This window comes from Hippichthys cyanospilos, chromosome 4 (genome assembly GCF_059441005.1).
Source record: "Hippichthys cyanospilos isolate Australia breed blue-spotted pipefish chromosome 4, RoL_Hcya_1.0, whole genome shotgun sequence".
NCBI classification, from domain to species: domain Eukaryota; kingdom Metazoa; phylum Chordata; class Actinopteri; order Syngnathiformes; family Syngnathidae; genus Hippichthys; species Hippichthys cyanospilos.
This window is the reverse complement of record NC_142372.1, coordinates 24,429,353-24,457,274: the sequence shown is the minus strand read 5'-3', so window position 1 is coordinate 24,457,274 and position 27,922 is coordinate 24,429,353. Positions and strand designations below refer to the sequence as shown.

Below are 27,922 nucleotides of genomic sequence, written 5' to 3'. Positions count from 1 at the left end.
TATGAAAGAAGACTTAGACAAGCCCAGCTGCTGAGCAGCAAAATAGTAACTCAGATCAACCAAGATTGACTTTTCTTTGCCAGCAAAGGGAGGGCTTGGCTTTTATTCTCAAGCTTGCCAAAACTGTCAAAAAGCCCAGCCATCCCTGCTTGCTTTTTATTCATTCAACAAAGCATTGCACATTACAAGACAGAATAAAAAGAGCCAGCCGGGTGCCGCTAACAGCTGGGCCGAGCCTCCAGTTCACACTTTCCTGCGTCAACAGCTTTATCTAAGGCGCAGGTGTCGAACTCCAGTCCTCGAGGGCCGGTATCCTACATGTTTTCAAACTTTTTCCATCAAAAACACCTGATTCAAATGTTTGGGATCATTTTGAAGCTCCTGCAGAGCTTGCTAATTAGCTAATCATTGGAATCAGGTGTGTTTGGGAAAGAAAACCGGAAAACATGCTGGATGCCGGCCCTCGAGGACTGGAGTTCGACACCTATGTGGGGCGAGATGAACTAGGACTGCATAGATGGATAGCAATGCATGCTAAGCTCAACAAGAAATAAACACATAATGATAACCTAATATATGATTTCCGTCAAACACAGGGGTCCCAAACAACTGGTGTGCTGTCCGGTAACGGTCCATGCATCATATGATACCGAGCTGCACGGGCCGCACCCGAAATAATATTTTAAAACTGATTTAGTTGTATCCCTTAAAAATTCATTTAATTGTGCTTTATCTTTGTTTTTTGGCGTCCCCTCTGGCCACTTCTCATATTACGTTTTGTTGTGAGGAAGGGCCATGTGGCTTTGAGAACAGTCAGTAGTTTTGTCTGTCTGTGAAATCTGGCCCACAACTGTCAAAGTTGTACTTTCTTTGTAAGAATGTTGTAATTGATGTTAATATGCCCAAAGTGACTTTGATGATCAATCAACGTGTGACTACGGATAACATGCTAACTAATGTTAAGTTTTATCTTCAGCATGTTATATAGTGCTGCCTTGTTTGCGTTTAGCTTGGTAACATTTTCGTTTGTGCCAGGTATTTATTTCCCTTTGGTATATCTTAGCATATGCAGCAAGTTTTGCATTAAACTCAATTGCATCTAATTAATGTTTTGTATTACAATGAATAGCATTTGTAATTCAAGTAAATGATTGACTTAACCCCCCCACCAGTCCACAGTAAAAATCTCAAGTGTCTACTGGTCCGTGGTGACAAAAAGGTAGTGGACCGCTGCCTTAGCAGATGATCAGTCGGAGGAATACCACTTTTATCAAAAAACTTGACCTCAACTCAACAGGTCAGGTGCTATGTGATTGCTTTCAGTCTAAAATAACTCACATTAAGTAGTGAAATAAATATCATTACTCTGTAGTCTTTGAGCGTCTTAATGAAAACACAAACCCAACGGTTGATTTATCATAATCTTTAAAAAAGAAGAAAAAAAATATTCTGCTGCAAAATATGTCCGCATCAATTTATCAGTCATATGTATGCAACTGAAGGTGAACATACTGTATGCTTCAAAATACCTGCAGTATTCCTCTTAAAAACTGTCTGAATAAAGTGTCCTCAGCCCAAAAAGAACCAGCCCATGGCTTTCTTTAGGCTGTGGTTACACATTTGAGGTCCATCAGTGAAAGTTCTCGAATGTCCTCCAGGAGTAAATAGAGGTTGGGACTCTTGCTTTGGCAGAACTCTTGCTCTTCTTTGGACAGTTTGGGCCGCCGTGTGGCCTTCCCGCGAGCCTGCTGGGACGCCTCCTCGGCTAAACGCACCACCTCCTGGACCAGGTGGTTACGGCCATGTGACTGAGTCTGGTGGAGCTCCAGGCTCTGGTGTGCCCTGTTTCCGATGAGCTCAAGGTTGACACTGTCGGCGTGACAACGCGACGACTGTATGGAAATACGAACCTGGGGAAACAAAAGAACTCAAGTCGAATTACAACTCATCTCAATGAAAAACGGCTTGTGTGAAAAGGTAGAATAATTGACATCCATCGTTATGATTTGGAGGATGTTGATGGTTTGCTGTTTGCTACTAGACAAATGTACTTTGCACATGTCTAATTTAAGCACTTGGAGAACTTTTTAATAAAGTTTTACCATCCAGGTCCAGCAGCCAGCGCAGCTGTTCGATTTTGTGATAAGCATAGTCATAAGCATAGATGCAACAAACCACCTGTTAAAAATCAGCAATGTATTAGTACTGCAAATCTATAGCTGGTTCCTCACAGTGATGTGACTGAAGAGTGTGAAGGTGGTTGTTCCAATGGAGGACGTGGTTGTGATGTGGTCTGAATAGCGGCGCACAGAACCGCTCTGCCATTCGCAGCCGCCGTCCTGTCCAGCAAAGAGCACCTGACCTTCTCGATTCTTCAGGTACACGGGCCCCTTCATGCCATACCTGCACACACAGTTATGGACAGAAGGTGTTTTTCTGGTTTCCTGATGTATTCTGGGGCTTAAGGATTGACTAAAGTCTTCAAATGTTTGTTTTCCGTTTAGTCAAAAGCCATTATGCTGAGCTGCAAAAAAGATGATTTGGATGGCAGAAATCCTGAAAACGTACCTTCGGAAGCTCGGAAAGAAAAATATAAGTGGTTCATTGGGAAAAATGGCATCCAATTGTATTTTGGTTACAATGGCTTTATTAAAACAAGTTTATAAGAGTAGATGGAAACTTTCTGTAAAAAGATGTCCTGGAGGCAGTCATATTTACTCCTTCTTGGCTGCTGGAGATACGAACCTATTAGCTGTCAGGCAGCAGCACCAGCTCACAAAGGACTACAGTCGATGAAAACACTAGAAAGGTGCAATGCAAAATGTATGGATGTCGCAATTAATAAGAGGAAAAACAAAACAACCTGTCTAACTGCAAAGTTTTTCGACGGCACAGAAAACCGTAAATTCCTCACAGAAATGTGGATGCATAACATGGGTATTGGACACTGAATACTTAGAGAGAGTAAAAAGACCCTGGAAGTAACTAATATGCATCGAGATTTATCTTATTTGTTTCTTAGCTTGGTGTCGAGATTTATCTTATTTGTTTCTTAGCTTGTTGGGCCAGATGTTCAATGAAAAACACGGGGGGAATGTGCTTACATATATATAACACATATATATATATATATATATATATATATATATATATATATATATATATATATATATATATATATATATATATATACATATATACTGTATATATACTAGTTTATATATATATATATACAAGTCGCCAAACATTGTTAGAAGGCCAGTCAATGCTTCAAAATAAACTGTACCATAACAAGTAACAAACGGCCTTGGTATGCTTTTATTTTGAAGTTTCTCCCGGAAACATGGTCGTGACAACGGTCTACTTCATAATTTTTTTGTTTGCTTTCAATGACTGCAATGGATGCATTGAGCACCCCTGCTCTAAAGATTCCACAGCTTTAAGAGGTTAGGCATCACTGTTTGCAGGTCAAAGTGTATGTTATGTATCGAAATAATGCATGATGAACAGCAAAACTGAGAAGGGATGGCAGAATAGACGCTGCTCATTATGCTAAGATAACTTGGTTAGCGCGTTTAGCACCATAATGAGGACATAGGTTGAAAATAAAAGGGGCTTGGGCAGTTTAATTCTTCACACAGGTCTGGCTGGAATCACATTTAATTGGAGAATATCCATCTTTGAATATAAAATAGAAGGGCGATGTCCGGATTACATTTTAACAAGAAAGAATGGTCGAAAAACGTAGTGGTTAGACAGCTGATCAGGAGCAACAGACAACACTTCTTGATCAAACCATTTATGTTTGTAGGCATGTAACTCAGCCCTCAAAGTTCAACGTCTTAGTGCATTTTCTTGGATTTTACTGCTGCATGTTAGTGTAGATGGCAACAAAAGCGCTCAAAATGAGTCTTTGGCATCTGATCAAAGCAACAGCCTTCATGACCCGCCTTCTCTACATTGCAATGCAGAATTCTCTTTGCTTGGCACTCTGAATCAGAGGCCTGTTCTGGCTAAAATGAATATTCATGTAGGCCCATTTCCTCTTGAGTTTGGTCAGAATATTCCATTTTAGCAATGACAACAACGATCTGACAAATCACTTGGTGGGGCAAAAACTGTCCCTGATGTCACATCCATTCCCAAAGTGGCACCGTACATTAAAACTAAATAGGGTACAGGAATTTATCAAACTTTACAAAATTGCTCCCTTAATTTCGGATCTCCGGAGGTATACTGTAAGCGCGACTGATGATTTTAAATGTTATCTTGAAATAAATGTGGTTAATGTGCCAGCAAAGCTCTTATTTCCACGAAGCATTGTTTTGGACAGCTCAAGCGGAGTACCTATTATCAAATCGTACCAAAATGTACTGCTTTGTAAACGTTAAGATCAGAAGCTTCACGTAAGTTGAAACTTACAGTGGCACAAACGCCAACACGCCGTTGTCTCGGATGGCATAAATGACAGCGTCGGCCACACAGCACTGGTCCGTGTGAGGGTCTCTTTCTTTGAAATACAGACACTGAAACAACTCAGTGGACACCTTCTGCGCCTGCTGGGCTGCCTGCAAATGTCACACGGTGGTCAGTCTCTGAATACAAACAACTTCATTTCTACGTTCAATCAGCGCAACCAAACGGGTCAAGTACTCATTTTGGAAGAGAAATAAAACAGCTGACCCTGTTCTTCTTGTTGATGTGATGAGCCAACTCTTCGAGTTCCTTGTTACTGGCTAGTGCTTTATCGGGGCTCCGCCCACTCTCCACATCAATGGCCGCTGTCAGAAGGCGGTGCACCACCATGTCGGCATAGCGACGAATGGGTGACGTGAAATGTGTGTACCGGTCCAGAGCCAAACCTGAAATGCGTCATTTAGTCACAGGCTTAAGGCAATGTGTTATAGTGAATAATGCAATGTGCCATTGCCTCTCAATGTCAAGTGACTACTCATATTATAGTACAGTGATCCCTTGTCCCCCCCCCCCCCCGATTTTTTTTTAAATTCTGAATTTCTTACATGCGAAAAGCCTTCATACTATACATATTATTTAAGACAAATAATATTACTGCAGTACAGTACACATATTTGCTTAAATCTCAAATGATTAAACTGTTAAATTGTACTGCATACCATAGTGGTAGTACTGTTCTTGGGAAATGGCACCAGTAGAGAAATACATTGCTTGAGACATGGCTTGGGTGGCCATCATTCTTAACAGCCTATTGAGCAGCGGATCCTGCGGGTCCACAGCTCGGTCGAGCGACTCAGCCAATGCCTTATTGGACCTGCACAGATAAACAAGAAGGAAAGACGCAGAGATGGACAACATACCTTTTCTATATATGCAGTAGCAGTCAAAGGGTTAGAAACTCCTTCAAATTCAAACGGTCTCAAAAAAACTCATTTCGAGCCCTTGATGGCGAATGACGTTTTTACTCATCTAGCAGTGAATAGTGAGCATATTCTGATCATGTGACTACAGTCACTTCAGTGACAAAGTTAACTTAAATTACTGATGGAAATATTTTCTGCCATTGACAGCTATCAAAGTAAAAAAATAATGTTTTGAGGGGGCTAAGAAATTCAAGCTATTAAGTCTTGAAAATGCGCCACTGTGTATATTCACTCAAAAGTCAGGCCACATTATAGAACCATAGAGATCATGAAGCTGAGAAAATAATGTGTCCAAAGCTGCTGTTTTGGCAAAATGGGACTGCTTTGAACTTTTTAAAAATAATAAATAATACAAAAATGATGATCATTAAAAACATACACATGGCGTTTCCAAAATTTACATGGGTAAACAATTGTATAACAAGTCTTTTACATCCGAAAAAAATCTGACTGGTTTTACCTCTCAGGCTACGTTGTATGTATACGACATGGATACCGTATTTCTGAGTTTACAAGTCAAGGTTTTTTTTCTTCCTCATTTTCAACCCCCATAGATCAATTGTTTTCATATATAACATTAATAACAATAACATTAATTTGAATGTGAAATAAGTAATATGTCAATTATGTCATGATTATATATACATCTCTAATTCGATATAACAAGCATCCGGTTTTGCGCGTTTGGACTTCAGATTGCACTTTCGTCATGCGCCGCCTTATTGCCTCTTTGTTGTCAACAACGAGGCTGCGTGGATGACGGCTTGACTTGTTTCCTTCAGCCCTGGGTGTGTTGTGCTTGAACAAGACGGCATGGATGTCGGCAGGTGGGGGGTGATTAGCAAATTATCTCCAAAGACCTCCACTTCAAACAAATTGGACCAATCCGAAGAAGACGACCCATGGAGAAGTAACGAAGATGTTTGCGCAAATGACGAGCAGGAAGGAGAGGACGTACGGAATTTAAATGGTAGGAGCTATTTCGGCGTGTCAGATAGAGATGATGACTTTGAGGGCTTTTAGTAGATTAATTCTCATTCAATTGTGTCAAATAAAACATTGAAACTTCAAACCATTTTATTGTTCTAACATTAGGTTCAGCATTTGCATCCACGCACGCGCATACACTGCTTTGCACTTGTCCAGTTTCCGCACCCCCCCTCCCTTTCCCCCATGACCGCAACAGTATGTTATTTGACATACGAGGAAGAAATGCATCTAAAAGTAAGTAATTTCATCATATTAAAAACACACACCATGTGTTTTAATTGGACAGCCATGATATGTGTAACCACTAAAGTAAGGGGTAGACTTATTTGCAAAATTTTTTGCAAAATTTTTTGTAAAATTCACCAAAATTGAAGGATAAAAAAAGGGTTTGGGTCGACTTATATGTGAGGTCTACTTATACATGGAGAAATACGGCAGATTAACTTTTTTCGTTATTCACTTATAAATATTTATCTTGAATCAAGTAACTAAGTTACAGCAGCACAAGAATTGTGGTTGTAAATCATTGCAATAAATAGTACATCATTCTCACGCCATTAAAAACTTGCATGGTACAAACGCATAGATGAGAAATTGCTAGACAAACCTGGTATCGATGGTGAAGCCCCTGGATTTTGCGCTGTCTACTAGCTGGCTGAAAAATTCCTGTCGTGGCGGCGGGTGATGTCGAAGCAAAGCCTGGTGAGGAAAGACCTCCTGAATCTTGCGCGCTACCCAGTGGTTGGCGTAGATCATGCACTCGGCCACTGTCTCGTGGATTTCGAGGGGTTGACGTGGGACCAGAGCAGTGATGTTCTTTTCATTGTCCAGCTGTGCGCGCACCTGCATAAATGACCAGAAAACATGTGCTTGTGGGTGACGATTTATCGGCGGCAGCATTAAAATAGAGAATATAGACAACTCGACTTCAAAGTTTCGAATTTCAAAGTCGTACCTCCACTCCTTCCAGTTCTAACGCACCACCTCGATCTCTCTGCGCCCTGAGGTGTCGTGCCACGTGGGTCAGCATCTCCAGAGCTTGCGTGAGCGGAGTCAATTTGGCATCCTTCTCATTGCAGCTAAGGCCGTTCAGTTCAGGTACCTCGGCCTCCTCGCCATTGAGAAGAGCCTGAGCCAGCTCGTAGTGGAGCTGATAGGAGGAACGGATGACGGTCCGACCGTACCACACATTGTGCACGGCGAGGGTTTGCGCATCCAGTTCCCACATCACGCTCATTGCATACCTGGATTTAACACATTTGTAGCATGTCAAGTTTATTTGTATAGCCCCGGATCACACAATCTCAAAGGGCTTCACAGGTGAAAAAGAAATCAGACAGAACATCACAAATACACAACGCCATCGCCTTAACAAAGCGCCCAGAAGAGGAAAGAAAAACTCAAAAAGCCCATCTGGGGAAAATGAGAACCCTCAGAGGGTACCCCATTTGAGAATACAGAGGTAGCATCCCTGGGGTCCATTGCGTAGACGCACAGATACATTAGGTTAAATGAGAGAAAAAAAACGGTCTTTGTTGCAGATTTTCACCTATTGCAGGTATCCATGGAAAGCATTCAATCTATAAAACAAGGTTCACGCTAAGGCTGATGAAAAAAAAATATTCGGACTGACCTGTCGACGCCTCCCAACAGAGAGCACAGATCTGCACTGAGAATTGCTGGCAACATGTCATATCTGCGGTCTGCAAGGTAATAAGTGGTAGCCCTGAAACACATGTGCGGTATTGTAAATTTGGGTCTTGTTATATTACTTTCAATTCTGTTTGGTAGGGGTGAGCGGTTGAATTTGAGTGAGTTCGTGAGAATGGTTTTTGAGAGGCTAGCTCTTGTTAGCTTTTGGTTCGCATTAGTTCAGCTATTCAAGGTGATGCCTCTCCCATTTTTTATTGATACACTTGTAAACACACTAGGTATTCCACTCAGTCAAGTGAGTATCTTAATCAGTCATCATTTGGATCTGCTCCAGATTTATATACAGTAATCCCTCGTTTTAGTAGCCCCCCCCTGAATTTTTTGAATGTGAAAAGTATTTTAGATTTTTAGACAATTATAGACACGTATAAACAATTATTACTGCAGTACATATATTTACTTAAATCCTAAATTATTAAACCTTATACAGTATTCGTACTGTTATTTCTTCTCGTTTCCGTGTGTTGGTTGGCTGTACGAAGTCAGGATCACGGTGAGCCAGAATTGCCCTACAAGTAGGCGCTCAGACGTCTAATTAGAGTGAAGCAAGTAGCTGACCAAACATGAATAAAAAGCAGAGTTTACACCTGAAATTCCAATTTATACAAAAAGGTAAGAGGTTTCCAAAGCTTTTTTTTCTCCTTGCTGGTCTAATCCAACCGCTCACTTAGAGAACTTCCTTGGCAATGACAAAAAAAAGAAAAGAAAAATCACTTGTCTTGTAGGAGACCCATCTCCCTAATGAAATTCCCACATGTTTGTTAGATAGACACGAAGGGAGAAAAGGAAAGAGCAGCGCCGCACTGGAGCGTTGTAAATCTCTTACCAATATTTCTTTCGTAAGAAATTGGAATTTCAAGTGTAAACTCTGATTGGGTCTTGTAGGAGTGCCCCTTGAACTGATTGACAGATTGATAGGCCAGTCAGGTGAGAACATATATTTTTTTTTTTTTCATTTTCATTTTCAAGAGGTTCTCTGAGTCAATCCCACACGAGGGCTCGAAGAGAAGCGGAAAGAATGCTTTGGAATCCTCTTACATTTTAAAATATATCGGATTTTCAAGTGTAAACTCTGCTTTTCAATCATGTTTGGTCAGCTACTTCCTTAATTAGACATCTGAGTGCCTACAGATCAAGACTGAAAACTCATTTATTCAGGACGGCTTTCAATATTCAGTCGTGTGGTGACTCACTTTTTTTAATCTTTTACTCTATGTTTTATATTGCATATTCTATGTCTTAAATTGTATGTGTTATTCTGTATTTTATACTGTGAAGCACTTTGGTCCACCTCTAGGTGGTTGTAAAGCGCTATATAAATAAGTCATATTTACATTTACTCGTAGGACATCTGCGGCTCACCATGACCCTGACTATGTACAGCCAACACATGGAAAAGAGAAGGAATAACAGTATGGTTACTGTATAAGCTTAAATAATTTAAGTAAATATGCAGTAGTTCAATGTCCGAGGAGTGGTAAAAACAAATACTGCTGCAGGACAATCTGTATTTGATTTTATTTGGGAAAATTCACAGCGATTTAAAAAATACAAGAAGGGATTTAAAGAGAAAAGTCCAAAATATGACTGAACAGAGGTCATTCTTTTACATGGCCATTGTCATCCTTTCATTGAATTAATTAGTTTTTGCAAAGCTAATACAAACATGAAATGTGTTACATTGGTACCGCTACTTGCAAAATTAATTTGTTCTGAAAGTAATTTTGTAACCTGAATATTTTATTGTATTTTATATAGTAGAGCCACTTTTTACATGTAAATAGCTTAATTCGTCCAAGTCCCCCAAAATGCTCCTAAACGAATAAATACTATTAATAAATTATGAAAATACATCAATAAGAGCAACAAATACATATTAGAATTATATTAGTGCACTATAATCAAAATATATCATGTAAAGAATAATCATAAATGCTCCTGACACAGATAAGCCGCACTGGACAATAAGCCGCAGGGCTCAAAACATGAGGAAAAAAGTTGCGGCTTATAGTCTGAAAAATACAGTATTAGTGCATTATAATCAAAATATATCATGTAAAGAATAATAGGAAATGCTCCTAAACCCTTTAAATGAATCATATCAGTATTAATTGTAGTGGTTGAAAATATGAATGCAGTTCACTTGCTTGCCTTGAGATGGTGTTGGTGTGTTGAGTTGAGTGTGTGTTGAGAGAGAGAGAGAGAGAGAGAGAGAGCGAGAGAGCGAGAGAGAGCGAGAGAGAGAGAGAGAGAGAGAGAGAGAGAGAGAGAGAGAGAGCTTTTTAGATCGTTTAACTTGTATGGTTGAAAATATGAATGCAGTTCGCTTGCTTGCATTGAGATGGTGCTGGTATGTTGATGATGAGTCCAGAGCGAGAGAGACCTTTTTAGGTCATTTAATTTGTATGGTTTTATTTTACATTTCCAGTGATCCAGGAAACATTTACAAGTCCATAGGAGCAATAGTATTTATTTTGATTATTTTGACCATGTAAGTTCTTTTAATTTTAGTTTGGGGTCAAGCAAAGTGCTTCCTTTGTGATATCATTGGACCCACTAGATTAATTGCTAACGACGTGCCGACAATACTAATGTCATCGACGCGACAGCCTAAAGTGGCGTGTTACATGTGTTTTTATGTGAATATGTACAATGTTAGCTGCAGCTAATGTCAATTTTAAGTTTTTTAGTTCTACGGTGTAAATTGTTGGTGGGAAGTATGGATGAAATGAATAAAGATGAAAAGTGGAAGACCACAGTAAACATCGGTGCAAAAAACTAGTATCTAATTTGTGGGCAAGCCGGTACATTAATAAATTATAAAAATGCAACATAAACTGTAACAAATACAGAAGACATAATAGGTTGTGATAACGTACTACATTACAGTACTTGTTGGAGCGAGCGCTGTTGTTTCGTGTCTTACATTATATGCCAACAATGTCGCATTCCATATCTTGAATTTTATCTCGTTACGAGAGACAATATTTTTCCTCTGAGGCATTTTGTCACCTGAATTTTTTTGGAACAAAAGGCGTTCTTAAGTACATCGAGGTACCACTGTATTTCTTTCCGGGAACAACTGAGTATTTCTCACCTTGCATGTGCCTCTAAGTCAGTAAGAGAGCCTTCAGAAACAAAGTGCGTAACATCAGCGATGTGGACCCCAAGCTCCAGCAGCTTCCCTTCTGCAAGGCTGCGCACAGACAGCGTGTCATCGACATCCTCGCAGCCCGCGGGGTCGATGCTGAACACCAGGTGAGTTTCCCTCAGATCTCGTCGATTAGCCACCTGAGTAGGATCCACCTTCCAGGGCTTCTCAGGGGAATGTGTAGGCATTTCTCGAAGCTGGCGGAGAATCAGACACAATACAAGAGTGAAAAAAACAGAAGCAATAGGAATAATATAGTAGAGTGCTGTGAGATTCTTTATGACGTAATTTGAACGTAAAAATCTGAGTGTATGCGCTCGTCCTCTGACCTGTGCATCAGAGAAAGGAGGCACGTGAATGCAGTTTTCTATTAGGATGGTCTGTACTTCAGTCTCAAGCTCCCCAGCCTGACCCAGAACCCTCACACTGTGTCCATTAGGATACAACGATGTGCTTTCCCATGAGTCAATTCGTACCACCACTCTGTGGTCCTGGACAAAAACAGAGAGGGAGTGTTTGCTTATAAATCGTCGATGAAAAAAAACAACTTTTTTTTTTAACCATTCAAAGTTATATTGACACATATCTGGGGTCATTAACCTACTACTACAATAGAAGCGATGCGTGTGGCCACAAACTGAAGGCTAGATGTTTCCCTGTAGGACTTTCTGGTAGCTAGCAGAATTATTCTTCCATTAATTACAGAATGAAGTCCAGGTCCTGAAATAGTAAATCCAACCTGGGATTTTGAATACACCGTATTTCTCCAAGAACAAGTTGAGTTTTGTTTAAACAGACCAATTTTTTTCCACATATCTGTGTTTGAATAACAGTAATTAGAATGCAAAATAAGTAATATCATGTCATTTAGGTTTATATGATTATATATACCTCTTATTCCATATAGAAGGCATCCGTTTTAAAGTGTTTGCGCAGAACATGGCAAAAATGCACTTTCGTCAAGCGACGCCTAATCACCTCTTTGTTGTTGGCAACATGGTTCATTTTTTTCGACAAAACATATGGAAAAGACGGCTTGACTTGTCTCCTTCCGCCCATCAACTTGTGCTTGAAGCCAGCATGGTGGGAGGAGAAACAACGAAGGGCAATCTTCTATGATCTGATCTCACAACAGTCGTCACTTGGGTAAAGAAAGTTTGGGATAATATCCCAAGTAAGATGATCAGCAAATAATCTCTGAAGACCTCCGATTTCAAACAAATTTGATGGGTCTGAAGATGACTACCCGTGGGAGAGTAACAAGGCTGTTTTTAATAAATTGATGATGAGTTAGGAGATGATGTCTGGGAGTTAAAAGGGAGGAGCTATTTGGCGTGTCAGATAGCCATAATGACTTTAAAGGGACAGTGTGTAAGATTTAGACTGTTTTTTCGTTAAAAAGGAATAAATTAAATAATTTTAAATTTCAAAAACTTGCAAATGAATGTGTTCTTCGTGACCAACAGTATGTTCTAATATAATCTTAGGTCTAGTAATCATTACATTATATTAACTGGGAGTTGCATTTCTCTGGAGGCGGCCATTTTTGTTTGTTATAGCTATGGATAATGGTAATTGCAGCACCTGCAGCACCTCCTGCTGTCCGTAATAGGGTCTAAATCTTACAAACTATCCCTTTAAGGGTGGTTAGACTAATTAATATTCGGTTGTGTCAAAAAAAATAAAAAAATAAAGCATTGAAACTTGAAATCATTTTAGTGTTGCAACACTATTTTCAGCATTTGCGTCTATGCGTACGCATACATTGCCTTGCACCTATAAGCGAGGTCAACTTGTACTCTGAGAATTACGGTACTTTTCTAGTAGGTTCTATCAATGCAAAAGACAAAACCGACCTGCAAAGTGTCGGCCTGCTGTGTGCTGATGCGGATCTTGGGGATGCGGTTGTCCCAAGGCACAGTCAGGATGCGCTGAGAATTCCTGCTCTGGGACTGTGTACTCTCCCTTGGAGGGAAAGTTACCACATAGTCCCTCCAATTCCTCTGTAGGATCCCCACAACTCTCCCTACAAGTTTCAATATTCATATGTCATATTTACGAACATAACAAATGCTACATGACATTGTTTCAGGTATGCACATAATATTGAACTGGAATGTGTCATTGTTTTTTGGGTACTTCTTAATTGTTGTTATATTGACAAATGATTTGTTACTGAATTGTAATGTTATATATTAAGTTATAAAATTAATAAATAAATAAAAGCCTATTGTCACATTACCAAGCCTGGATACCACTTCCATCTGGCAAATTACTGGAAGCGATGGATATTGCAGGTGCTATATGCCCTTACTCGTTCGTACTGTTGTACAGGTATACCAATGCTAAAAATCTGCATCAGTCAGAGTAAAAAACCGACAGTTCTATGGAAATTAAAGACCTGGCTTACGGTCATTGTAATCATTGCATGGCAGTGGTGGGCCGTCAGGGCCAGCAAGGCCTTCTCTGCTGGCCTAACATAACTTGACATCATTATCATAACTATAATAATTATAATTACTATAATGAAAGGCGATTTCATTTTAAATTCATTTTTACTATATATATATATATATATATATATATATATATATATATATATATATATATATATATGTACATACCATATTTTCTGCACTATGAGGTGCACCCGATTATGAGGCGCACCATCAATGAATGGCCGAGTTTCTAAAAAACGCCATATATAAGGCGCACCGGATTATAAGGCGCACATAGAGTTGAGACCATAGTACTGGCTGGGGTTGCATTATGCATCCACGAGATGGAGTTGCGTTATGCAGCCACTAGATGGTGCTTTACTAAAGGGAATGTATTAAAAACAAAATTCATGACTTACAGATGCGCATGGAATCAAAAACTACGGTGGTGGCTGGGACTGCATTTGCATTCTGTTAGGTATCCACTAGATCAGTGGTGTCAAATACATTTTTATTTTGGGCCGCATTATAGTGATAGTTTCTGTCAAAGGGCCGGAATGATTGTGAATTCAAATACATTTTAAGTGTGTTGATCATAAATTTACCAAGATTTGATATCAGAAGCCGGCAAAAACTGTTCAAAAGAGATTTGGAGAGTAAAAAAATGTTTGTTTTTCTTCCCCCAATTTTTTAAAAGTTAAAGACAACTTGCAATTTTGGTATTTTAGTCAGAAACCTGAAGTCAAATCAGCATTTCAAGGGCCACACAAAGTGAGGTGGCGGGTGGCCGGATCTGGCCCTGACTTTGACACCTGTGCACTAGATGGAGCTGCGCTCAAAGGAGTGTCAACTCAATGATCAGAGTAGTCAGCAGTTATGCAGTCAGCATATGAGATGATAGATATATAAGGTGCACTGGATTATTATTAATTTTCAGTTCGTGAGAAAAAAAAAACGTTAACAGCTACTCAATGCAGCAGATTTTGCAGACGGTAATATGCAGACATAATGTTATGCGTTGCATGAAACAACACTTCCCTGCAGCAAAATAAAAGCTTTCCTACTACAATTTTTTTCTTGGATCTAAGACTTTTGTCAACTACAAGTCCCACAATTCATAGGAAGAACTTTGCATGATGGGAGTGAGGCTAAGCAAAATTTCCCCCAGGGGTTAATAACACACACCATGTGTTGTAATTGGACAACCATGATGTATGTAATCACTTAAGTAAGTGGAATAAATTATCAAAATTCACCCAAATTGCAGTAAAATAAAAAACGGGGGGGGGGGGGGGGGGTCGACTTATAAGAGAGGTCGACTTGTACTCTGAGAAATACGGTACCTAAAACTTAAAAAAAAAAAAAACAGTCCAGTAAATATGCCCAATTTAAACAAAAGAAGATTTTACAAAGCTGTAAAACTTGAAAAAAAAAAAAACCGGTTTCAACTGAGATGACCCACCTGTAGGCATAGGTTTACTTAGGATGTCCTCTCCATTCTTCTCCTCCAGTTGTCCTTCTGTCAGGGCACCAACCTTCCCTCTCCATTCGTTCTTTGGCAATAACTCCACCACGACCACGTCACCATGCACAGCCCTGTTACGATTCCTATTTCCATACACCAGCACCTCACTGCTCAGCTCTGCAGTAGATGGAGGACAGACAAATATAGTAAGTCACAATGACGGTCAAGACAATCAATCTATCTCTATCAAAAACAAAAACAAAAAAACGACAAGAACTTAAGTAATTGTACCTTCATCCGGCTTAGAAAGAAATGCAAAACAAGGAAAACTAATTTCATTGTTGTAATACTGCACCTATATTTTTATTGGAGAGACCCTCTGTTCTGACAGAAGCTTCAGTCTGCGCTCTGTATTTGTTGACATTCAAAGTTCCCTGAAAATGAAGAAGTGAAATAGCATTTGTTGTTGATCTAAGAACGATTCCTGCTAACAAACGTGTATTTTTCTGATACTCAATACCAGATTGGAGATTTAAATGAAAGCACAGTGTTTGACCAAAACAACAATTTCGCTCTGTATGCAAAGTGGCCTCAACCATAGTCAGACATGATGCATTATTGTGATGGGTGTCAAATAATAATAACGTTACCGGCCACACACGCCTGTGTCCCATTGCAATCAAGGGCTTCATAAGCCGGTCGGTGCAGGAGAGCGACTGCCGGGTTATTCCTTTGCCACGCTTCACGCTGCTCAGAAATCTCTCCGGCGTTCCCGTCTCGCGCTTATCTTCACGACTACTCCGTTGGTTTGTACTTTGCTCGTTTTTGGATTTCCTTGTTGTTGAACTTTCTTCGCTACTTTGTTCTAGTCGCTCTCCTGCCGACTCCGCTTCCTCATCGCTACCCTGTGCCCGCTGGACCTGTTCTGATAGGCTTGTTGCCTCTCCTTGTGTTTTCAGTAGTACTTTGCCTTTTCGACGTTGAAGCTTGGCGTGCACCACTAGTTACTAAACTCTTTGTGATTGGCCTTGACTCGTGTGTCTGGTTGCAGGGGTTGGGGTCCTTTGCTTCCTGATCCCGAGGTTATTCTTGACAAAATCAATTTTAACGGAAAATTTTAATAGCTTTTGCAAAAACAAAAAGCTATTTGAAGCGTGTGCATAACTTGCTTGAATACCATAATTAAGTAGTAAATACTTGTAAACAATTGTGCATGCAAGACCTTGATTTCATAATTTAGCTGATTTTCAAATGGTCATTTTTTTAAAGGACAAATTAATCAATTTGATTTATTCCCCAGCGCTACTTTAATGTCAAGTTTTTTTTCTCTAAGGAATCCGTTTCAATCATTTGCGATTACACATCACTGTGTCAAGTAAATATATGAAGGTTGAGTTCAGTATCACTGCCAACATAAAATAGCCATTTTATTAGGCTTTTCACCAGGAGTCTGCAACCTGAATTGAAATAACATTAATTGAATAACAATATTGGTAATTTTCTAAATTTAATTGTAAACACAAAAAATATGGTGAACATTTAGGCTTGATTTTAATTTTAGAAAGGGATTACTTGAAAAGTCATTTATTATAATATTTTTTGAGTAATCCTCATTCTAAAACGTTTTGTGGCTTTTTTTTTTCCTCTGTAGGAAATAGAAATGGCTGTTTAAATTTTAAAGGATGACGACACCAATGTTACACGTTCTGAATTTTGGAGCTGAACACCAATCAAGGCAAGTTTTAAACAAGTAATAACCAATATTTTAATTCGAACATCTAATTATTTGCACAGTTGACTTGGCAATTTGTGGGGGATTGGACAATTCCGGGCCACAGACAGCTATTTCTTTACAACTGAACCCAATGAAATGTAGTGGGGAAAAAGTACTGAAAATAAGAAGCTGAAAAACTTCCCTGAAATGCTGATTAAGACTCAGGACACAGAAATGTAACTTTAAAACCTTATAATATAACTTTGTAAACGATATGTAATATTATATTACAATTTTAAACTATTGGAAATACAAAGTAAGTAAACTTATGAGCATAGTCCGTAAACCTATGATCACAACATTACATGCTCTGAAATATTAATTATCCAAGCAAAGAAAATCGCGAGGATATGAGTGAGATTGTGTTTGTTGAAATGTTTTATTTTGTAGCTCTGATCCTCATCATTAAAGGCACAATGAGTAAGATTTAGACCCGTTTTTCATTAAAATGGAATAAATGAAATGACTATAAATTTCAAAAACCTGTAAATAAATGTGTTCTTAACGACCAACAGTACGCTTTAAATATAATCGTAGGTCTCGTTATCATGACATGCTATTACGTAGGGGGTGGCACTTCTCCGCAGGCTGCCATGTTTGTTATAACTACGGACAATGGTAAATGCAGCACCTCCTGCTGTCCGTAGAGAAAAACGGTCGAAATCTTACACATTGTCCCACAAATTATGACATTACAGCCGATCACAGACTTTGCAGAAAATGCTAAATATCTGCCGATCTGCAACAGCCAATTAGAAGTGTTTAAAGTCTACATTATATAAAAAAAACTTAACATTTTAGCGAATATAATCAAATCACGAATATAAAGTGCACATAAAATATGAGCTCACCATTAACAATACACCAAACAAAGGCTGTCAGTGTATCTCTCTTCAATACCAAACATTGCTATAACTCACTCAGGTCAGTCTCATATGCAACTATTACAGTATATAGTTTACAAAAATATACAGAAATTACATTGATGAAATCAATCATAACTGAATTACAAATGCAATTGATTTCTATACAAAAGGTCAATTCGATGCAAACGAGTACTTATGAATGCAAAAACTTTGCACATGCTAACATATACCAAAGGGAAATATCTGGCACAAACGAAAATGCTAACGAGCTAAACGCATACAAGGCAGCACTATATAACATGCTGAAGATAAGAACTACAGTAACATTAGCTAGCATGTTATCCACAGTCACAAGTTGTTGGATCAACAGTCAAACAAATTTTTGTCATTTTATCATAAATGACAACTTTCTTACAAAGAAAGTACTACTTACAAACACTAATGGGACAAATTTCACAGAGAGACAGAACAACGTGTGTCACCAACAGTGACTGTTCTCAAGTGAACCCACATGGTGCTTCCTCACAGCAAAATGTAATACAGTATCAACAGTGGCCAGAGGTGGTATCAAAAAACATAAATCAATCCATACAATGCACAAATAAAGCACAGGTCTTTCAAACTGTTAAAGGATGAACTAAATCAGTTCCAAAACATTATTATTTCAGTTGCAGCCCATGCGGCTCGGTACCAAGTGATCCACGGACCGGTACCGGGCCGCGGACCGGGGGACCTCAGCTGTAGAGGACAGTTCTGAAAGACTGCTTTGACAAGATTTCCACGTGTGCTGCAGTCATTTAAAGTTCCTCCAAGGACACAGCACTTGACTGACAGCAGGAGATGATTCATTTTTAGTCTCTAAACAGTTAACAATTTATGGTAATAATGTCTAAAAATTGCCTTTACTGAGAGTGATAGGAAAACAGATTGATAGCACTGTTCCATTTTGCCAGCCTTGCTACTATGCCGAAGGTAAATTGATGATTGTTTTGATTTTCTTGAAATTAAATTGTGCTTGAGTGGGACGGCAGCAGAATAATTAGCACACCCGCTTCATGGTGCAGAGGTCATGGGTTTGGTTGCAGCTCCAGCCCTCCTGTGTGAAGTGTGGATGTTCTCCCTGTGCCTGCATGGGTTTACTCCAGGTACTCTGTTGCCCACTTACATTTCAAAAACCATGCATCGGACTCTCCAAATTGGCCTACGGTGTTGTTTGTGAATGTTCATTCATATTCGTGTGCCCTGGCAACCATTTCAGGGTGTACCCAGTCTACTGCCCAAAGACAGCTGCGATAGGCTCCAGCATGCCCGCGATGCTTGTGAGGTTTGGCAAACATGACGACGGATGGGTGGATAAATAAGCCTTCTCAGAGGGACTTGAGTACGATTTTAACAAATCAGAAGAACTGCACTTTCTTTGCTCTATTTAAGTTCACGTTAGGGTATTGTCCCATGGATCTCGTGTTGTCTTAGCGGCGCAAATGAATCGATAGTTGCTTGCACAGAGCAAGCTATTCTGTCCACAAAATCATTCAGTAATTCAACAAACTGAACAGGGTTAATAGTATTATTGAAATCATCTGCTGTCTGTTGAGATGATACACTGCATTGAGTTACAGGTGGGAGCAAGATTCTGCCTATATTTAGCAAAATAATCAGTGCTTTGCACACCTGACACACATCGGTAGGAGTGAAGTGCCACTTTGTACGCTGCATGCACTACCTGTCTACCAAAATATGTCTCTAAATTTCATGAACAAAGTGGAAAGTGTAACTACGACAGTGGGTGCCTCCATTAACTACCACTCAACTCAGCTGCAACCAATGATGAAATAAATCATGGATTTACGACGATCATGCCCAGCATCTATATTAATTTTAGTCACCCACTACAGTTATTTTGTCTGCAAAAATTCCTAACCTTGATAACAATTCTGAGAATACAATTGAATTAAAAACTAAAACGTAAGCACCAGGAGGGTGGAACACAATAATGAATTAGCATATATAGACTGTGGATGTGGAGACTAATGATAATTGACTTTTTAATTGCTTTTCAACAAATAGTTGGATCTGTGAATGCCTGCCCACCCATAAAGTGCGAAATTACACCAAGTACATTTTAGCTACCTACAGACGAAAAGAATGTGCCTATAAGCATGCTGTTCTGAATTTTGTGACGTCAAATTTGAAATGATTTAAATACCACTTCACACAGACTTTCTTGTCCCGTGACTGGCTGCGCGAAGACTCCGGATATCACCTGACAACGGAAACAGACTCTAGTCCGTTGTTACGGGTGGGTTCACTCAGGGATCTGGCTCTCTGGTACGGGCCTGCTTTGTTTCTTTTTCCCCTGTGTTTGCTTGCATCTTTTTTTTAGGTGTGCCCCAGCAACGCCAGGATTGGTCGGATCCAGAAAGGCCCATGATTGGCTGCTCTGGAGCGCACACCTGCTATATATTGAGCCGAGATGGCAGTCAGCTCTCTCGTCCTCCTTCGCTCCCAACCAGCCACGCATTTGTACTGATATTTGTGGAAACCGAGCAGTAGGGGTGAACCGCCGTTTATGTTGTACATTTTCTTTCCTCCTGTTTTTGGAGCTAGGGAGGTAAGCCTATTGTCTTTTGGTTGTTTTGTTTGTTAGGTTAGATTGGTTATTGCACAGACAGATTGTTTTGTTTGTTGTTTTGGCCTTGGTTCACCCTGAGTTAATTGCTCCTATCTTTCAGTAACCCTTTTTTCATGTAAATAAATATATATTTTGTTTTCCAAACACCTGGTTCGTTGGCTGGCTGCTTGGGAGTTGGGGAAGGCGGGGCCCTTTGCCCATGTTGTGTCCTAGGCCCCTAGACTGGGACATAACACCGTGCACGATGCAGGGGTACGCGAACTGACTGTTCATCCATCTGTGCTCCCCACACATTCATTAAAATATCAGAAATCTAAAAAATTTTCACACCCAAGCACAAACAGAAAAGTCCTACCTCAATATAGCGTCCAGACTTGATACCAGCCTCCAGGACTTCAGCCGGCAGGTGGTCAGTAAACTCTTTTTCTGTGCAATCGTTCTCCTTCTCTTGCAGAGCCTGGCAAATGGAGCTGTACAATTCATGAGCTGCCTGTAGCTCGGACCAGAAGTTCTGTAAATATTCCTAGAAAAAGATGACACAAATTAAACAGGCCAGCTCGTGCTATGATTTGCTATAAATAATAGTTGCTATTGAATAATTAAAAAAACATTTGGTTTAAACCTTAAATTTAAAAGGCAAATTGAAAATTCAGTTGAAAGAGTGGTCCCCAGCCTTTCTCAATGGAATGAAGTCAATGCTTCACGATTTTATCGCAGTGGGGGAGGGGGCACAAAGCGTATGTAAAGTGTGCAATGACTGGTCTGTGGTGATAAAAAGGTTGGGGCCCCTGGTCTATTGAGCATGTCTATGATTCTTTTTGCATTGTTAAATGTAGATTAGTTGTACATAGTTAATACCACATCTGTCAAAATTGGGAGACAATTCTCTTGAAATCTTAAAACATGAGTGTTATTAGAAACATGCCCAATGTATTGCAGCTGTGATAAGGGAAGCCTGGCTTTGTTCAGTCTTGTACCTGGACAGAGATGACATACACTCCAGATTGGAGATTGCTGTACTGGGCAATTACATCCGGGTCCTCTGTGATCATCACTACATCCATCATACCGGCTAGATGGTTATAGTACCAAACTGCTGCAGAGTACACACATCTGCACACACAAACAAACATGAAGCAAAGTCTGCTATGAATGGAAAAATGCACAGTCTATTGGAGATGAGACGCATCAACTATATGTAAAACATTGGCCAAGAATGGCGTTCTTGGGAGGACTCCACGGAGGAAGCCATTGCTGTCTTAAAAACAAAACAAACAAAAAAAAAAAACACATTGTTGAAATGTTCGTTAAAAGACACTTGGACACTCCTCGGAAGTTTTGGCAACATTTTTTGTGGACTGATGAAACAAAAGTTGAATTGTTTGGGAGGAACACACGTCATGTGTGGAGGAAAAATGGAACATCTCACCAACATCAACACCTCATCCCTACATGAAGCATGATGGAGGGTGCATCATTGTTTGGGGCTGTTTTGCTAACTCAGGACCTGGACAACTTGCAATCAGTACTGAAAAAATTAATTTAAATTTTATCAGGAGGTTTTGCAGGAAAACCTAAGGCCGTCTGTCAGACAGTTGAAGCTAAAAAGAGGATGGATGCTGCAACAAGACAATGATCCAAAACACACAAGTAAATCAACTTCAGAATGGTTTCAGGAGAACAATATACACATTCTTGAGTGGCCAAGTCAAAGTCCAGACTTGAACCCCATTGAGATGCTGTGGCAGGACCTCAAGACAGCGATTCATGCCAGACATCCCAGGAATCTGACTGAACTACAGTAGTTTTGTCAAGAAGAATGGGCAAAGAGTAGTCCAGGAAGTGTCTGGTTGAAGTCAAAGGGGGGGGCCACAAAACATTAAATGTGATGGTTCAGTTCCTTATTCGTCCCCCTTCTGTCATTGATTGCATGCTATCCTCATTAAAAGATGAAAACCTATAAATGTTTGGCTGGTTTTAGTTAAAGCAGACACTGTGGTTTCATCTGTGTGATTTTGACAAAGATCAGATCACATTTGATGGTGGTTTTATGCAGAAATGTGAGAAATTCCAAAAGGTTCAGATACTTTTTCATACCACTGTATATCACAGTAGTTTGGCGCTTTCCAAACTGTGGAACTAACCATGGCGGACAGCGGCGGACCAGATTTTTCAAGTCCTGTGTAACGATGGCGGACCACGGCGCAATGACGTAGCTGCGATGCAGCAGCTATGCAGAATGTGGAACCGCTCTTATTCATTAACATGGCTGCAGAGTGACGCAGCAGAGAAGCAACGCAGCAGAGGAGAGATGCAACACAGTATGTGGAATCCCCGTGTTAGGTACGGTATTCATTTGCACACCTCACTCTGCATACCAGCATAAGGAGTTTGTCATGAACATAATGTGTAGACAATTGATTCAGTATCAACTCACCTGGTCTGCCACTGTTCTTGACTCTCGCCATTCTCCCGTAGACAGAAGGAGAACTCTTGAAATTCATTTGCAAACATAACACAGTCATGTCGGGGGTCTTTCAGCAGGTTTCGCAGGCGGTTATATTGTCTGCTCGGGGACATATCGCAACAGGAAAAAAAGAGTGACAAACAGAAGCAAACAATCTTGATGAAATGAAAATTTTGCTTGATGAAAAAAAAAAAAAGTTGGAAAGTAGTATGCCTGAGGCTAAGCAAAAAACTAAATGCGCAGTTGCACCACATGCTGTGTCACCAGTGAGTCAAGCTGTGTATTTTCCACCAATGAGTGAATGAGGCAACCAACGGTAATATTAGACAATGTTCAGTAGACTTAGATCAATCTACTTTTGTGAATCATTTTTTTGCCAGGGAGAAATAGCAACAGCTAAGACACTTTTGTAGCAGGGTTGGGTGATTTAATGTCAAAATGCTTTGACGTCCCAATATCAGGAACATGTTTTTGTAACCAACCAATAACTATACAGTATAGCAGTTTTATACATTATACATGTTTTAGTTTGAAACATTTCTTGATATTTATCAAAAGCTTCAGTAAAACTAAATACACATCTTGTGTTTAAGCTCTCGCATGTTCAAAGGACTGGAAACTGTAATTTCTGACACAGTATGACATCAGCATTAACTCAACCAGCTATGTCCACCTATCAGACTGTTACAAGTAAAACTTCATTATATTAATGATGCAACGTTTTAGAACAGCGCGGTAAGCAGAAATGTTCAACAAATTGGAATGAAGGCAGTCATGTGGGACTCCTTATTTCCACAATATTCATCAAGCTTGTCAACAGGACTCCTGGATGTTTGTGTCCGAGAGATGCATTTCAAGTCACCAGCTCATTCTTGTTTAGCTTCATCAGCAGAGCTTTGATTTAATGAGGCTGACCGCTTTCAACTCTTGTACAAGGGCTGTGCATTGGCCTGGCTGTACCTTCGGCTCAGTACCAGTCAAAAGTTTGGAAACATTCTCCAATTACAATTTTTCGTGACTTAAAAAAAAAAATCCAGAATTTTAGAATATTTCAATAATTAATATCATTATGAAAAAATATTGACGGAATTATTTGGTCACAAAAAATAACGTTAATCAGAACAATGTTTTACAATTTAAATTGTTCAAAGTATGCACCTTTTACCCTGATAACATGTTTGCATGTCTTGCTAATTTCTCTCAGCGTTATGATGCAGGACTTTATTTATTTTTACAACAGAGCTACCATAAAATCGCTAAGACACACTCACGAATGATACATTCCCCCAAATCAACCTTTGAAAATGTCTTATTTCTCTGTAGTATACTGTACAGTGATCCCTCGCCATTTCGCTCTTTCCTATGCTTCCTTCTTTTACCTCATATCGTGTGTGAAATTCATGAGAGAGACAGCCCTCAAGACACGTGATAGGCTCCCGGCGTGACTGTCGACCAATGAGGGCAGGAGTTGTAATCTACTCTCGCCCTAACTCCCCTCCCCTTACTGCCCTCCTTGGTCAGTGGTCGCGCCAGGAGCCAATCACGTGTCTTGTGGGACTGTCCGTCTCCCTCATCAATCTCACTCGCGATATGTCGGTAAATGAAGGAAGAGGAGGAAAAAGGAGTGCTGCACCGGACCACTGTAAATCTCTTACCAAGTGTAAACTCTGATTGTTATCATGTTTGATCAGCTAAAGGCTTCACTCTAATTAAGACTTCCGGGCGCCGCTGGTGTAACCACGGCTCGCCGTGAAACTACTGTGCAAGGTTGAATAATTTAAGATTTAAGTAAAGATGTGTGCTGCACTAATATTTGTCTGAAATATGTAATGTATATATACTTTTCACTTAAAAAAAATTATTCACCCACATACACATGCGTAAAAATTGTATCTGAAGTGGGGGGAGTGGCTGACTGCAAGGGGGCGCGGGCTTCCCATTAACTGTGAAAAATGAGGGTTTACTGTCGTATGGTTCCCGATTTACTGATATCCTGTTTTCTCGGGGTGAACAATAAGAATGAAAGCAGATTCAAAACATAGGGAGGGGAGTGGAGCAAGCTTGCTGTGCACGGTATGGAAGAGTACTACATGAGAACGCTGCCAGGTGCTAGATCGCACAAGCACACAGATTGGATAATTTCCCACGGCACACCTGACAATATCTCGCGGCACAAACACTGCCCTAGGCCATGTTCTGAACCACTAAACTGTATCAGGGCAACCAGGAAGCTACCATCAACGCTGCACAACATCCACATACTGTAATGTTTGTTGTAGTAGTGCAATGACAAATCAACTCAATTCAACTCAACACCAGTTTCTGCCGAATCTGCAGAGTAGCAGTTGCTGCTACTCTACTCTCGAAGCATTTGCCTTGAGACTGTAGTTGCCACCCTGCTGAATAGATAATAAAATACTACAGTAAAAATTGGATGAGAAATGCTGTCACACCTGCGCCCCTTGCAGTGATGGACAGCTTGACAGGCAGTTTGGGTAAAGACGATGCCCTGAAGTTCTCTGAACTCCAAGATTTCTAGGTAGTCAACCACCACTCCGATGTCAGGCACGACATAGTGGGTCAAATCTCCAGGCAAAACCTTGCCACCTGTATGACGTGGAGGAAATTCAGAAGGTTAGTAGTTTTGCTCCAATAGTGGCTTAAAATGTTTAGTAGGGAAGGGACAAGAGCTTGAGAGATCTGTAAGCCATAAGATTTCTTGTCCCCGCAATATGTTTTTTTTTTTTTTTTTTTGGGGGGGGGGCACAAGTGCAAACGAATACAGTAGACAGAAATAATATACATTGCCACTGCTTCAAATTAAACCTTATCATTCCAAACAATGTGTGAACTACATGAACACCTTGATACTCTTTTGTTTTGAAATTCTTTCTGGGTGACTTATTTTTCTACTGCACAAACCATTTCTTCCTCTTGGAGTGAGTAGACAGACACGACTAGCTGCATCTTGCACTTTGTTCTGAAATCACGTTCAGACACCAGTTCGCGGCACTAAAAAAATTACTTCATGACACTTGAAAAAGGCTGAGTCAAATGTGTCTTCTGTGTCTTTTTCTCATTGAAAAAAAGTATAGGGAGAGAGGGGTGTAAAATGTCACAGTTTAAACAAAAAAAATGATTAAAAAAAATATATATAACATTTGGTCAGTCTATTTCATACAAATGCGTTCTTTGCTCTTATGTTTTTAGAATTGTCTGACCAAACAAAAATAAATGCAATATATATATATATATATATATATGTATATATATATATATATATATATATATATATATATATATATATATATATATTTTTTTTTTTTTTTTTTTTTAATCAGTTTACCAGAATAATAACAGTCCTACATGAGAAATATAGGATGTGCTTATTACTTTCAAATCACCGGTGGTGTATTTTTTATTCCGTTTTGGTTTTCAGTTGAAGGAATGAATGGTAAATTACTGGCACATCAGACAGACAGTAAACTGCAAAAAAAAAAAAAAAAAGAAAAGCCAAACATCAAAGCTATTCTCGAGCTGCGTGCATTTTGCTAACGAGCTCAGCTGCAGCCGAAAAACGAGCTTATAGTAAAGTGACTCTTGAATAGGTTTTTAAATATGCGCAATAAAAATACAATCTTTAAATTTCTAAAGTTTATTTTGAGCATTATTTTAAATTTTTCAAAGTCTCATCTCGTTCTCTTGGGACTCAATCTCGGGAGACATTTCGTCTTGTGGGATACGTGTCTCGTCCCATCCCTAATAGTTAGTAATATATTGTTATTCATTAAAATGGCCTCTATACCAGTGGTTCTCAAAGTGGCCTGACTGTAGGGGGTCTATGAATATATACAGGTATGTGTTTGCGTGTGTGTTAATTTCATTTTATATTAAATTGTGAAAATAGTCATGACTCTCCAACAAAGCAACCAATTCAACCAGTTTAATTTATTTTTTAAAATATAACAATTGTTAAAATTGTTAAAATGTGTTTAGTGTCTACAACTGCTTGCTAACGATGCGATGAAGCCAGTAAAGCTAAAGAGGCATTTTATTTTACAATGCTGTTTTTGACGAAATAATTGGAAATTGAATCGGTTTGTTATGAGGTGCGCAATTTGCAATTGTATTTTTAAACTTCAGTATAGATGAAAAGTAACACATATACTTGTTATCAAACTGAATCTAACCCCTACTGATGCAGCCAACCATTTACTTACATTCTAGTTCATGTGTTTTCATCAACGTTAAACACTGCGCCGAGTATCCTCCAATATAGCAGTTGTACTGCAAAAATTATGCCTTTACAAACATAGCAACCCTTGTAAATGGACATACGCATAATAGTTTTATTGCATTTGTAGCTTAATCCATACGTGCATTTTTTTGGTTGAAGTTTGTAAACTGTTCAGAGGGAACTGTGATATTTTTGTTAAATAACATGCACAAGAACAAAAACGACCACATAGTACGTTGACAAACGATGCATGCTGTTTGCATGGACAGGCTTTAAAGCCAACATTGAACACAATTGTGATATTTATACATATTTAAGGATGTCCGATAATTCATTTCTTTGGCAAGATAAAACATTCCCTTCAGTGTACGCTTATATGCCATAAATAAAAGGCACTTTACTGATTACTTGATCACGTTTACCGTTGTCACAGCCGGCGAGACACAGAGAGCTGTAGCATGGAACGCTTTCCCTCACGTAATGTTCGCGGACAACACGGACCTTTCGGCCCCGACTACTCTTCAAATGGAGGATTTTTTCTGTCTTAATCATTTTTATAAGTCGAGATGAAGCCACATATGCCCGGTTTCATCCAATAGCTATTCCACAGTAATGTAACGAGAAGACGAGAGGTTGGAAATACATTAGCTCAACTTAAGAAGGAAGTGCACTCGCAAGTCAGGCACAAAACAGATGACGTCACGACGTAACATCCGCGCGTATTGCTGCGTTCAAGAACTATTGGATTTAACTGTACTAATTTTCTTTGCATGTGAAAATATACAGCAGT

General features: G+C 39.5%; 1 protein-coding gene across 1 annotated transcript; it reads right to left on the bottom strand.

The window, feature by feature from the left end:
- Positions 1–65: 65 nt before the first annotated feature.
- dis3l (DIS3 like exosome 3'-5' exoribonuclease) lies at positions 66–27,795 on the bottom strand. Its single transcript, XM_088413937.1, has 18 exons — positions 27,555–27,795; positions 25,349–25,502; positions 22,866–22,994; positions 21,406–21,541; positions 20,784–20,951; positions 15,512–15,590; positions 15,154–15,333; positions 13,110–13,279; positions 11,583–11,744; positions 11,200–11,450; positions 8,023–8,115; positions 7,345–7,633; positions 6,997–7,232; positions 5,136–5,290; positions 4,684–4,862; positions 4,423–4,568; positions 2,232–2,403; positions 66–1,910 (listed from the first exon to the last, which is right to left on the bottom strand). Exons 1-18 carry the CDS (start codon positions 27,682–27,684, stop codon positions 1,602–1,604), a joined length of 3,138 nt encoding a protein of 1,045 aa, XP_088270063.1. The 5' UTR covers positions 27,685–27,795; the 3' UTR covers positions 66–1,601.
- Positions 27,796–27,922: the final 127 nt, after the last annotated feature.

Coding starts and splice junctions, on each gene's coding strand:
- dis3l (XM_088413937.1), bottom strand. CDS start 27,684: ATGATTAAGACAGAAAAAATCCTCCATTTGAAGAGTAGTCGGGGCCGA. Junction 21,542..22,865: donor CAAGAACAGTGGCAGACCAG/GTGAGTTGATAC, acceptor TTGTGTGTGCAG/ATGTGTGTACTCTGCAGCAG. Junction 15,591..20,783: donor AGTCTGGACGCTATATTGAG/GTAGGACTTTTC, acceptor CTTCATTTTCAG/GGAACTTTGAATGTCAACAA.